This window comes from Pan troglodytes, chromosome 3 (assembly GCF_028858775.2).
Source record: "Pan troglodytes isolate AG18354 chromosome 3, NHGRI_mPanTro3-v2.0_pri, whole genome shotgun sequence".
Taxonomy (NCBI): Eukaryota; Metazoa; Chordata; class Mammalia; order Primates; family Hominidae; genus Pan; species Pan troglodytes.
Window position 1 is genome coordinate 154,446,704 of NC_072401.2, and position 14,333 is coordinate 154,461,036.

General features: G+C 42.9%; 1 protein-coding gene across 1 annotated transcript in view; it reads right to left on the minus strand.

Annotated features, from left to right (window-relative positions):
* TMEM154 (transmembrane protein 154) overlaps positions 1-10,777 on the minus strand; it is a 53,538-nt gene extending 42,761 nt beyond the window's left edge. Inside the window, exon 1 of the mRNA XM_024356332.3 lies at positions 10,569-10,777. Within this exon, the coding sequence (XP_024212100.2) occupies positions 10,569-10,632 (64 nt within the window). The 5' untranslated portion in view covers positions 10,633-10,777. The remainder of the gene's footprint in view (positions 1-10,568) is intronic.
* Between the last annotated feature and the right edge of the window lie 3,556 nt (positions 10,778-14,333).

Consider the following 14,333-nt stretch of genomic DNA (forward strand, 5'->3'; position numbering starts at 1 on the left):
ACCTTCAAAGAGAATCAATCCTGCCCTTCCATCCTGAACAGTCTTCTAGGCTCAAGCACTCTGAATTTTCCTGTCGTGGCTGGAGCTATCGATGTGGTGCTAGTCTCACTCTCTTTGTCAACCTCTCTTGTGCATTTATTAATACAAACTTATTATTTTTTCCTAACTTAGTTTTTAACGTGATTACTTTCACAGATTTTTTAAAAGTTGATCTGCTCTTGAATTCCTGGTTTTATTCTATGTAATTATCAGTATTTTTTTTCAGAAATGGTCTCTTTTTATTTGAATGGTTGATCTAGGACTCAGCCTAAATATTATTCTAATATGTAGCTGTACATAACCAACATGTCTATGATGTTAGTGATGAACCAGAACCAACGCAGAGATGGTCTTTGCCTGATAAAAGATAATCACAATCCGAAATAAAATTACTAGGTAAAATACAGGATGCCTAGTTAAATTTGAGTATCAGATAAACAATGAAACATTTTTAGTTACATGTCCCATGTAATATTTGTACTAAATACTTATACTAAATTGTAAAGGACATCCTTATACTAAAGGAAAGCATTGCTTATCTGAAATTCACATTTAACTGGTTGTCCTATATTTTTATTTGCTAAATGTGGCAATCTTAATCATAAACAAATAAGCAAACAAGTATAAGTCTTAGAAAAGAATAAATCAATTTTTAAATGAATGAATTTAGTGTTGTCAGGGAATAATAACAACATGTCAGCAAACCTTGGCAACCATTGGAATCCCGTTTCTGAAAATTACAGCGTAGTGTGAAGTAGAAAATAACAACGATGGTTTTAACTCATATGAAACATAGAAAAAATTCAAAAACAAACTAGATTTATTGGTTTTAAGGAAAAGAAGCCAGAACAACTACCAGAATACTGTTCTGTTAGGTAACTCTTCTTTTAACCACCTTCTTTAATTACTTAGGAAATATTTCTGTGTTTTCCTCAACAACTGGAGTAGATTTTCCCATGAGTTTTATGTTACACAAAGTTTAGTTATTTTTAAAGTTATCAAATCAGCTCTTACTGGCTTGAAGTTAAGTATCTATGGAACTTGTATTTCCTTTGTTTTCCTTTCAAATGTCTCCCCAAAATGCTTGTAACTGTGTGTCCTTTCTGTAAATAATTTTGCCACTTATTGTGTATTTTTCTAGGTCTGAACTTGTGTTCATATTTTCAGAAGGTGGGTAAAAATGTTTTCTCTGCAGCTACATAGTATTTTCTCCAGGAAGGCTGGCGGGGGCAGAGTGCAATAATTGTTTTGGTTTGAAGGGACAGAGGTGAACTGTTCATACATTAAAAGATTTGGGAGGCCGGGTGCGGTGGCTCACGCCTGTAATCTGTAATCCCAGCACTTTGGGAGGCCAAAGTGGGCGGATTACTTGAGGTCAGGAGTTTGAGACCAGCCTGGTCAACATGGTAAAACACCCATCTCTACTGAAAATACAAAAAAATTAGCTGGGCTTGGTGGCAGGTGCCTGTAATCCCAGCTACTCGGGAGGCTGAGGCAGGAGAATCGCTTGAACCCGGGAGCCGGAGGTTGCAGGAGCAGAGATTGCACCACTACACTCCAGCCTGGGCAACAGAGTGAGACTCCATCTCAAAAAAATAAAAATAAAATAAAATAACTAAATAAATAAAAGATTTGGGATAGTTAGCTAATATTCTGGAATAAAATTATAAAACTGGGTTAACTAAAAATAACATTTATCCAAGTATTGATATATTTTGATTTTATTATTTAAATGATTATAATCTCCTCATATATACAAGTCAATCTTGGGGCATTTGATAAATTTCATGTTTATGCATTCATTGAGTCAGCCACTACACTTTTGTTGTGTGCCTATTAACGTGCAAGTGGCCATTCTAAGCTTTGGCAAGTGCAGGTGAATGAGACCAGCTTCTGTCTCCCGGGGAAGTGGCTGTTAAGTAGGGACAATGGCATGCAAATCAATAATTATAATACAGATTAATAAAAGCCATCATGTGTTTGTATACAAAGTCTCATGAGTACATGGGAGAGAAAGACATTCATTGCATTTGGGGCTAAGGGGTACTCAGGTATTTGATGCAGGGGAATGGACCAGTCAGTTGAACCTTGGGAGTTCTTCAAGCAAAGAGGGAAGAGAAAGGCATTACAGTTGAGGGCACAGCATACAGAAAGATTCAGTGGCCCAACAGAGCTTGGCACACTCAAGTGGCTGTATTATAGGGCTCACGGTGGGAAGCAGGAAGTAGCAAATGTAAAGCAGGAAAGGAACTCAAGACCAGCTCATCATTAGCTTGTAATGATGCCAAGGGGATTGGACTCTATCTCAAGGAGATGAAGAAGCACTGAGGGATGAGTACAGGAGGAAATGATTCCATTTTTATTGCAGAACCATCACTCTGGAGGTTATGTGAAAATGGGTTGGAGATGAGACTAGAGGCAAGAAGACTGGTTAAGAAGTTAAGAAAATAGCCTAGGTGAGAGCCCACAGGAGTCTGAACTGGCAGGGAGCAAAGAATGAGTATTGTTTTGGAACTGAGTTTAAGGCCCCTGTGACATGTCCAGGGAAAACTGGTGATGAAAATACCAGGTTGGGCAGATAGGTCTGGCTGGAGGGTTATTTGGGAATCCCCAACCCAGGGGTGAGATGAAAGTGGGTGTGGCTGGGCTCAATGTCTCACGCCTATAATCCCAGGACTTTGGGAGGTCTAAGTGGGAGGATGGCTTGAGCCCAAAAGTTCAAGACCAGCTGAGCAACATACTGAGACCCTATCTCTATAAAAAAAAAAAAAAAGCAAAAATTAGCCGGGTGTAGTGGCATGTGCCTGTAGTCCCAGCTACTCAGGAGGCTGAGGTGGGAAGATTGCTTGAACCCAGAGGCTTGAATCCAAGATCGTGCCACTGTACTATACAGCCTGGGTGACAAAGTGAAACCCTTAAGAAAAAAAAAAGGGTTGTCATGACCCAGGACTGGTGTAAGGAGTGAGAAAAGAAAAGAACACTGACATGAAATGAGCAGGTGGTAGAGAAAGATTCATAACCAAACACTGGAAAGAAGCAATCAGAGTCACAGTAGGGGACCCAGAAGAAAAGAGCATCGTGAAGATCAAGGATAAGAGAGCTGCAATCACTGATTAATTAGGACAAGTGCTATGGAGAAAAACATAAAATAAGCACAGAAATGGGTCTTTTGGGTTTAGCTTTTAGGAATCACTGGTGATGGAGACAGAGCGATCTGAAATCTGTACCTGACACAGTAGCCACATGGCAGAGGATTGAGAAATGAATGGAATGTGAGAAACTGAGAGTGTATTGACCATCTTCAAAGAGACTGGGAGACGTGAAAAAGAAAGATGGAGGAGAGCAAGAAGAACTCACAGGCTCTCTCATTATTTTCCATTATGAAAGTATACCTACTGAAAAGAATAGAGGATGATTTAACAAGTAACAAGGCACTCATCCCCTAATTATCTTAAATTTTTCCATATTGACAAGAGCAGAGGTTGGCAAACTTTCTCCTAAAAGGCTAGAGAGTAAACATTTTAGATTTTGCGGGCCAAGAGGCAAATACCAGCTATTATGAAAGCACTTATTTATATAAACATTAAAGGTAAAACCATTTACAAATGTAAAAATCAATCTTAGCTTGGAAATAAAGGAAGCTGGCTGGGTTTGGCCCATGGGTCTTAGTTTGCTGAGCCCTGGACTACCATCTTTTTGCTGACAGAAACAATATTCTGGATATAATTGAAGCCCTCATTATACCCCTCCCTGATCTCATTTCTCTTCCTCACTCGTCAAAGGTAATTATTGTCCTAAAGTTACTGTGTATCATTCCCACTTTTCAAACATGTCTATGTCCCTAAGCAATATATAGCATAATTTTGGTTGTTTAAACATGTTTAAATAAGTATAATTATTCTATGCATAGTAATCCTTTTTTTCTTTTTTTTTCCCACCCCGCTTCTGCATAATAATTTTATTTACTTCTTTATTTGTTTTGAGACAGAATCTCACTCTGTTGCCCAGTCTGGAGTGAAGTGGCACAATCTAAGCTCACTGCAACCATTGCCTTCCAGGTTCAAGCAGTTCTCCTGCCTTAGCCTCCCGAGTAGCTGGGACTACAGGCATGCGCCACCATGCCCAGCTAATTTTTGTATTTTTAGTAGAGACGGAATTTCACCACATTGGTCAAGCTAGTCTCGAACTCCTGACCTCAAGTGATCCGCCTGCCTCTGCTTCCCAAAGTGCTGGGATTACAGTCCTGAGCCACCATGCCTGGTGGCATAATAATCTTTAACTGACTTTTTCATCAACATGACTTTTGATACATTTGGCTTGATACATTTGATACGTGTATCAACATGACTTTTGAGACTGATTCACCTTGATACATTTGGCTGGAATTCATTAATTTTACTTGTTATGTTGTACTCATTCTGTGACTATACTAAATTTTATTTTTCCTTTTGTTGATAGACATTTAGGTTGCTTTCATTTTGTTTTGTTTTGTTTTTCATTTTTACAAACAATGCTATCATCAACAACCTCAGCCATATCTTTTGACTGCACATTTGTGAGTGAGCTAGGAGTCAATTCTTGGGATTGTGGAGCATGAACATCTTCTGCTTGTGTAATATTTCCAAATTATTCTCCAGAATGGTTGTATAGAAAAATTTCATTTTTCATGTAATCTGATAAATGCGGTAACCTGAAAATTCTCCCAATGTGCAACACCTAGAAATGTTGAATACAACATAAAAGGCAATCTTTTAAATGCATAAAGAAATCTCAAGAAAGCAAGAAAATGCCTAAGGCTTAGGAGAGATATATATTTTTAAATGCTTAGAGGAAGTTGAAATTCGGAGTTATATCTACCAATGCGGATTTCCTCAACAAAGGTGTGGGCCCAGGGAGATAACAGGCTATATAATGTTTTCAGGGAGCTCCTGTCCATTCACTGGGTCAACAGTTAAAGCTAAAATTTCAGACCATGGTATAAGAAAAAAAAGTCACTGAAATGACTTTGGCAAAGTTCAGAGTCAGGTCAGCTACCCCAGGCTGATCTTGCCATCATCCTGACACCTGTGGAACCTGGGCCCTCCTCTGATTTTCAATTTGGATTGCTCTATTCCTTTCTTCTTTCTTGAGGGCAATCAGTTCAGTCTCCTTGGTTACCTACTTCTGGCGCCTGGCTTGCTCCACTGCCGGCTCTGGTCTGCCAGCTTACCCCCTCATGGAGGCTTTGTTGCTTCCTCCTGCAGCTCTTGGAAGCTGACCTCTGATGCTTGCCACTTACCATTCAAGGCTGGGGATTAAGCCTGAGGTCCAATCATGGGCTCCCTTAAGCACACCCCTGTCTCAGTTTCTTCCAAATCCTAGTTTGTGATAACAAGGCTGGGGTTATATTCGAAAAGAATTGGGGCTTAGAGCACTTTATAGTAGCTTGGTGACAGGATCAGATAATTTGGGGTTCTGTTAAGTAGGGTGAGCCATCCCCGGTGTACCAGGTTCTGCTCTCAGGGCCCCCACGATTTCCATCAAGAATGGGAGGCAACGCCAGGTGCGGTGGCTCATGCCTGTAATCCCACCACTTTGGGAAGCCGAGGTGAGTGGATCACCTGAAGTCAGGAGTTTAAGACCAGCCTAGCCAACATAGTGAAACCCTGTCTGTACTAAAAATACAAAAATCAGCCAGGTGTGGTGGCATGCGCCTGTAATCCCAGCTACTGGGGAGGGTGAGGCAGGAGAATCGGCTTGAACCCAGGAAGTGGAGGTTGCAGTGAGCTGAGATCACACCACTGTGCTCCAGCCTGGGCAGCAGAGCGAGACTCCATCTCAAAAAAAAAAAAAAAAAAAAAAAAGAATGTGAGGCAACAGATATGACAAGCAGCAAGATTATGTCTACACAAACTTTAGCTAAAAGTTACCAAATAGATAATAAGATGTTTAAAATAATGACATAAAAGAAGGAATAAATAACACAAGGGAAAAAAACCCAAAGCACAATGTGTATAAAAAAAGAACACATAGGCCAGGTGAGGTGGCTCACGCCTGTAATCTTAGCACTTTGGGAGGCCGAGGAGGGTGGATCTCCTGCGGTCGCGAGTTTGAGACCAGCCTGACCAACATGGAGAAACCCCATCTCTACTAAAAATACAAAATTAGCCGGGTGTGCTGGCACATGCCTGTAATCCCAGCTACTCGGGAGGCTGAGGCAGGAGAATCGCTTGAACCCACAAGGCAGAGGTTGCGGTGAGCCAAGATCGTGCCATTGCACTCCAGCCTGGGCAACAAGAGTGAAACTCTGTCTCAAAAAGAAAAAAAAACGAACAACTTTTCTAGAAATGCCAAATAATGATGACTAAAATTAAAAGCCCAATGGATGGCTTGACTATCAAGATAGACAAGGTGATTGCACTAATCTACCCTCGGACCAGTGGTGCAGAGTTCCTGTCTCTCCATGTCTTTGCCAACATTTGAGAGTGGTACAAACTACATACGAATAGGCAAGCTGCAGTTTGCATTGTTTCATTACAGAATTGAACCCATCCCAGTCAATATCTTCCCTCTTATGGTTTCCTGGGATTCCAAATTTCAAACACAGAAGGACTTTAAAGCTCATCCTCTCTGTCTGTTTTTTGGGGGAGTCCCTTAGAGTATTTGGTCGTAATGGCCAGTTCTCAGTAGGGCTCTCCCACAGTGACTGCCTGACATAAGGCTGTTCTTCTCCTCGCTGGTTCCCACACCCTGAAGCCTCTTACCCAGTGACTTCGACATTCTGTTTTTCCTGCTTCTAGTCTTAAATCCCCAGATTCTCTTGTGCTCACTCTGCACCTCTTTCAGCCCCTCCCTTCCTCCTCAGCAGTCTGAGTTTTAACCCAACTCTCATCATTCCTCTTCCTGTCAGCCAGTCTCTGACCCAGTGCAAACAAATGCAGCTCTATACTTGACATGCAGCCACTGCAAAGCCTAGCCAAGAGTTCTGTGCTGCACCTGCAGCTGGAAAGGTTCAACAACCACAGTTTTCTAAACCCAAAACTAAACGAGTAGCCTGGCAGAGCTTGGAAACCCAGAGGTAGTATGGAGTATGGTTAGAGTATGGACTCCTGAGGCAGAATCTTACTTAGATTCACTAATTAGCTGTGTGACCTTGGGCAAGTCACTTAGCCTCTCTGTGCCTCAGTTTTCTCAAATGTAAAAACAGGGATAATAGTGCCCACCTTATAAGGTTGTTCTGAGAATTAAATAAGTTAGTATATGTAGCATTTAGAACAGTGCCTGACCTATAATGAGTTCTATATATGTTAGCTACCATTGTTATTAATACTTGAAATTGGGACTGTCCCAGGAAACAGCAGATGTCAGCCGTGTTCATTAAAATAAGATATGAGATACCACAGTGTCAGAATGTGTAGCCTTACTTACATAGCTAGTATTTTCTACTATTCTTTCTCTCCTTGTCAAGATTCATCCAATACTTATATAATTCTTATTCTTCTGAACCAGCGCAGAAAATCTCCCATTCCTCTCTGTTTGGCCACCAAAACAGTCACAGCATCCTTGTTTCTGCCTCGTGGCCTTTAGCTCTCCCTTCTGCAACAATTCTGCTTTTAGCAACTAACAAATCCCATGCTTTTGGTATTTAGGAAATTGCTTTTGGTTTTCTGATAGTATTAAGCTGACACTGACAGGGCATAAAGAACAGAGATGGGGACACCCCTGCCCCACTTTACTCCATGAGCAGAACTTCTCCTTGAGTTTGAACTTTCTTAGGATCCTACACTGGCCAAGACACCTAGGCCCAAGCTTTCCTTTAATTATGCTCACCCATTCGATTATAGTCCCAGAAAAGCTGCTTTCTTATTTCTCTCCTGGTGACTTCCAAGTGAATTATTTCTCTTGGGGTAGAACTCAATTCTATGTCAGGCTATCTATCTCTAAAAAGAGAAGAGGTCGCTGACTCAGAGGTAACAGTGCTGGTCTCATGCAACTGCAGATATTATCTCATGTTGCCTGCTCGTTGTTAATAAAGGCTTAATTTGAGATGCATCTCAGAGTATACTCACAAACAGTGTCAGGCCGTTCAGTAGGTTGGATTCATCTAACAAACATCCCCAGGTATTTTTTGAAGAATTCAAGGAAATACACCTGTGACACCTAGAAAGTAACTCATATCCTGAAGCCTTAGGCACTATTAGCTAAAAGTAGTGTACATTAATTAATTTTAAAAATCTTTAATTTAAAATCACCTTTTCCATGATGAATCATCTCAAAGTCATAGCTTTTATTCAACAGCTTTTTGCAAGTGGGCATTTTTCAGACATTGGGAATCCCGGCAGGGCCCAATTAGCAAGTTGGATTATTTAGGTAATCCCTGCACTCTACTGAAATGCAACTTTTCATCTTTGACTTCTCTTTACATTCCAACACTACCTGTTTTCAGGAGCTATCAGTTTTTTTTGTAATCAGCCTCATATCCATTCTAGGGATGATTTTCATATTTATCAACAATTATTTTCTCATTTATGCTTTACAGGATTTTGGAAAGTCAAAGGTGAACTACAGAGGATTTTCCCTGGAGTTGTTCACAGCCAGTTGGGAGGCATGGACACAATTATGGTTCAAAGTGATTAGCAGAAGTTTAGGTCTATCGGGGCACAGCAGCAGGTACGAGTAGAGCTCCAGGGAAGGGGCAGAGAAAGGAGACATCAAGGAGGAGATCACATTTAGTTTGATACTTTTAAGGTGATACAAGAATTTGCTAGGTAGGAAAAAGAATGTATTCATTATAGGCAAGAGCCACGGAGTGGGAAGACAACTGGAAGGAGGTGCCACTGGGAAGGAGGTTGCAGTGAGAGTCTAAGGGGCAAAAATGAGGAACAAGTGAAGGGGCATAAATGAGGGGTCCTTAAGGGGGAAGATGTGCACGATCAGATTCAGGTGTCAGAAAGGCAACTTTAACCGAGTCTCTTCAGATTCTCTTTTTGCATCTCCTGAATTGCAGACACTAGGACTCAATCATTTTTTAGAAGCTAAAAAAAAGTTCAGGCAAGATGAATTAGTATTAAGGGAGTGTTTGAGGCACCTGTGGCAGTGTTGCGCAATAGAAGAGGTGGAAGGAGGATGGCTAGGCTTTTCTTCCTTGATGTCCTACTACGAAAGGTTCCAGAGCTCTTGGCAGAGACAGTGATTGGTTCCGGGGCGGCGGTGGGGGGAGGGGGGCAGTGGTGGTGGGGGGTGGAGGAGCTCAAAGAACTCTGGAGTAGAAGCCAGAAGAGCTGACTAGCAGCAAGACCCAGACATCTCCCTTCTTCCACCTCTGTTTCTTCACCTGTGTGCTCAATATGGTTTGAGCTGCATCATCTTCAAGTTCCCTTCCAGCTCCAAAACATTGGGCATAAAACAACACATCAACTTCCAAACCCACTCTGAACACTAAACTCAATTTAACCAGACATCTTTTCAGCTGGAATGATTTGCCTTCCACTGTTTTCTACCTCAGATGCCTGGGGGACCACATGGAGAACACCCAGGGGAAGAGAAATTGATGGAGTGGGGTGGCTGGGTGCTGGCTGCTGACCTCCAGGAAGTTGTCACATCTGTTAGGTTGGGGCTGATGTCCCTCATTCTATCTAAAGAACTGTAGCTTGAGAACTTTCCTTTTGCTTGGTAAATACTGCCCTACACTAGAAGCAGTCGGTGTTCATTGACAGAAACAATGGGCAGCCAGTGTATTTGCCCAAAGGCAAGTCAACAAGAGAGGCAGCTGAAGGTGCTTGTGCTTGTTGTAGCAACTGGCAAGGGTGTAAATCAGTTGTTGCTTTTAGCCCATAATAATGAGATTCAATATTTTGTTTTTTCCAATACCTTTGATCGGTTCCAATCATATTACTTTTTCAAACAAACCTTCATTAGTAACAATCAATGCAAAAAAAAAATCTGTAGAAGTAACAAGGTGCAATAAAGGTAGATGAAAGACCTTACTTGATGTGTTAGAGGGGTACCCTCTAACACATAGCTCTTTGGTAGCTCTTCGGATAATTTCCCGTTTCCTTTTTTTTTTTTTTTAAGTTTATGTCGTTTCTTTAGTATGCTTTCTAGTAGTAAATTTTCACACCCCAGTTTTTCCAGGAGATTTTGGAATCAGCAGACTTCTCAGCCCACACCATAAAAAGCAAATTAATCATGTCTCTGTTTCAGCCAATTGAAGCTTTTTTTTTTTAACATAAACTGCCAAAAAGTTTATGGTTTTCTTAATATGCCCATTAAAGCTGGTAAATTACAGGGACGCACACTTCCTGGAAGACAAAGACTGAAAGAGGGTTAAATGAAGTGAGAGCTGGAGCCAGTTTAGACAGCTGCAGCGAAAGCGAAGTCCCCTCTCCATCCCACCCCCCAAAAAAAGGAGTTCTAATTTTCTCCACTTCTTTCACAGAAAGGATTAGATTTTCTGGGTGTCACCCTCCCCGGCAGAGTTCTGTAGCCTCGGGCACCCTACCAGCTTTTGCGATCCTCCTTCCCAGGAGTAGGAAGTGGAGGCGGCTTACCCCGGCCGACGGGAACGAGCGCGATCACCAGGGCGAAGACTAGGGCTGCGCGGGGAGCCTGCATGTCCGCTCGCCTCGGCAGAGGCGCGCTCAGGATGCTGCGCCGGGCTGCAGCCTCTCTGAAACGTGAACATTTCCTGTTTCCTGCTTGTTTGGGTCGGTGCTGACTTGAAGGAGAGGTGTGTGCCTGTTTTTTAGGAAGTGATGTAATTCTGCAGGAGCCTGTCAGACCAGCAAGGATTGCAAAAGAGAAGTTGCTGTTGAAGCACTGGTTCTATTATCACGCCTCTCCAGCCCTTTGGAGTCCCGGCCTCCAGCTTTTGAAACCGTCCCCGGGGCAACAGAGTCCCTTGCTCAGATGTCATTTGGTATCTGGGACTGGGAGGGGTCCTGGACCACACGCATTCTCACTCTGTGATTTTGCTTATCCCCCAGGTGAGGCTCCAGGGCTGCCTAGAGCCTAGGAAGAAGCTGTCCTGTAGAACTTTCTGCCCTGATGGAAATGTTCCAAATCTGCGCCGTCTGATACAGTATCAGCCACATTGGCCACTGAGCATTTGAAATGAGGCTAGTGCTGATGGAATTTAAATTTTATTGAATTTTTATAAAATTTTAATAACTCCAAGTGGCTAGTGGCTGCTGTGTTGGATAGCTCAGGCCCAGACAGCAGGGACAACTGCATCATCAGAAAACTGCCAGACCACTTCTCTCCACCAGGCCCATTCTCCTTTCTCCACCCTGGAATGCCCTCCTCCCACCAAGGCCCACGCCAGATGGAGGTGGATGCCACACCCACACCTTAAGGTTATGTTCTGCTTCCCCAGAGAGAAATGATCTTTTCAAGGTCCATTTCCAAAGGAGAATATGCTCTGAGGGTGGAGGTAGGGGTGAATCTGCATCTCACCTTCCTTCCTTCTTACTTGACAATCAAGTTCTCAGACAACAAACAAAACAGGACTGAAACGAAATAGAATAATGGTGGAAATCCCATCCGATCGAAACAATACAGAAAGGTTGTGTCTAGTATACAGGGGAGATTAGTGTGTGTTGGGTGTTCTATTGGAGGTCCCTCCCTTGGTTTAGGTTTAGGGCCTAAGCATTCAGAATGCAGTTTCATAATCATGGTGCCAAGAGAGACAGACAGATGGAGAGAGAGGTAGTGTTGAGGCATCAGACACATCTCATCTCTAAACCTTTCCCTGCAGATTACCATCTGAGTCATGACTTCCCGTCGTTTGTCTTCAGTGATCTGGTTGGTGCAAACATATGAGGTGACTGGAATTCCTTAGCCCCTGACATAGCTGTTAATTTTTTCTTTAATGCATTGCTGCTTTTCAATGTCGTTAGTCACTGTTTATCTCAGTTATTATTCACAAGAAATAGGTTGGTGATTCATGTAAGGATCAGTTTGTTAATGGATTTACAGTATGCACTTTAATGTTTTAAACTGGCAATTAAGTCAATTCTTGATAAAATATGCTTTTTGCACCACAGGTGACAATACAGAACAAACAGCAGGAGAAAATAGATGTGCTCAAAACTGGGTGATTGATTTGAAAACAACAGAGAAAGAACTATTAATTAAACACTTGCTGAGCATGTGAATAGATCACGGGCCCCAAGACCTGCTGGTACTGAGTTGGGGTGGCAATTATTCCTGTACAAGCACGTGTTTCTGCAGCTGTGACACACACGTGCAAGAAAGCAGGCCCAGGGCTTGGGAGTTCTCTCCATTTTACCATTTATGCCCTATTAAAATATTATTAAATGTTATTAAAACATTGTTGAATCCCAGGCTGGAGGCAAATGTTTGGCAAGGGCAAGGTTGTCAGCCTTCGTTTCTTTCATCTTAAACTTCAGCTCCCTGTGGAAGCTTTTGCAGTCAGGTATCTGTGGATTGGACCACAGACTGTCTTATTCTGTGGACCTCTCCTGAGCCCCATGACATGGCCAAACAGTTCATTACAGTTTCAACAAGTGCACTATGCATTGCTTCTGAGCAGTGCAACACTAAATCAGAGTGAGGTACAAAATAAACCGGAGCTGCAGAGAAATCCTGCCCAACCATGTAATTTTCTTTTGACCCCTGTGCTCTCTAAGACCCTTAGCATGATTAAGCTGATCTTAGGGGGAAGAAAATTACCATGATTGATCAGAAAATGGTAGCACCTCAATGATCTCTTTGCTGCAGTTAAAATCCCAGGGAGGCTGTGTGGTAGGTAAAGGGCTATTTACCTCCGTTTTAATTTTAGCAACCATTAATTTAGGCAAGTAGCCACCCAGCCTCAGATTAAATCCCGATGCACTGGTGGCAGGAAGTCAGGGCCTCAGTCCCAGATGTGGGGCACAGGGGAACCTCGGAGTGAGTGGCACACAGGCAGGGGTAATGTCACTTTGGAGCCTGCCATTGGCTGTCTGAAAGCAGGAAAGAAGTATCGTGCTTCATCATGTTCAGAAGGGCAGGAAGGGACACTGGGAACCACGTCTAGGGACTCTTTATTACTTTACACAAAGGAGTGTGACTTTTACAATCAACTGTCTGTACTACAGAAGTGACTCTCATCCTATCCTCCCTCCCTTCCCCCCGCCCCCTCCCCACCACCAACTCCATGGGCCATAAAAGAAGAGGGACTCCAAGGGAACAAATCCAGATAAATGATAGGATCTTCCAGTGGGTGCAGACAGCCTTCTCCGCATTCCTCTTCACACTCCGATCCTGCCATTCCCAATACACACAGATGTGCACATGCACTCAGATACACACACAGCTGTCTCTCACACACACATTCATGCACATGGTGGAAATAAATGAAGACTAAATGAGCACAAGCAAATGAAACCAAGCAATGGATATTAATTCAGAGCTTGCCATAGCAAGAGAGTCAGTCACCAACGCTGCATTTTGGCACAGACCCAAAGGCAGGCCAAGGAATGAGAAAACTTTACAGTCGATAAAAGGAAGGCTCAGGGCCGGGTGCAGTGGCTCATACCTGTAATCCCAGCACTTTGGGAGGACAAGGTGGGCGGATCACCTGAGGTCAGGAGTTCAAGACCAGCCTGGCCAATATAGTAAAACCCCATCTCTACAAAAATACAAAAATTAGCCGGGCATGATGTGGGGTACCTGTAATCCCAGCTACTCGGAAGGCTGAGGCAGAAGAATCACTTGTACCTGAGAGGTGGAGGTTGCAGTGAGCCGAGATCCCACCATTGCACTCCAGCCTGGGCGACAGAGCAAGAGTCGTTTCAGAAAAAAAAAAAAGGAAGGCTCAGGTATGGCCTGAAGGGAGGCTGCTGGCATGGGGAACCAGCAGCAAGTTCTAGTGATTGGTGAGGAGGTGCATATTTTGCTGCTGCTAGATCAGAAGAGGAGATAAAAATGAGGGAATCTGTCAGAAGGTGCTCTGACCTCCTACAAGTTTGATTTCTAGCAGGCTGGCTTCCTAGACTTGCTACTGAAGACAGTGAATTGGTTTCTGGGGGTTGGTTGCTGCAAGCTGGGAGTCAGTGTTCTGTTTTTGCATATATTATTTGGCCACTGTCCATTTGTACATCCAGTCTCCCAACACACACCCACAGGCACACTCACATACTCAGAAATGTGCACACGTGCTCACACACACACTTTCACATCGACACTCACATACAAATGTTCTGGAGCTTCTTTCTCTGTCTAAATGCCTGCTAGTGACAGTGGATGGTTCCTGGGTGTTTGGTTGACTGTGGGCTGGCCCTCAGACAAGATAATAGTAACATCAGGTGGGG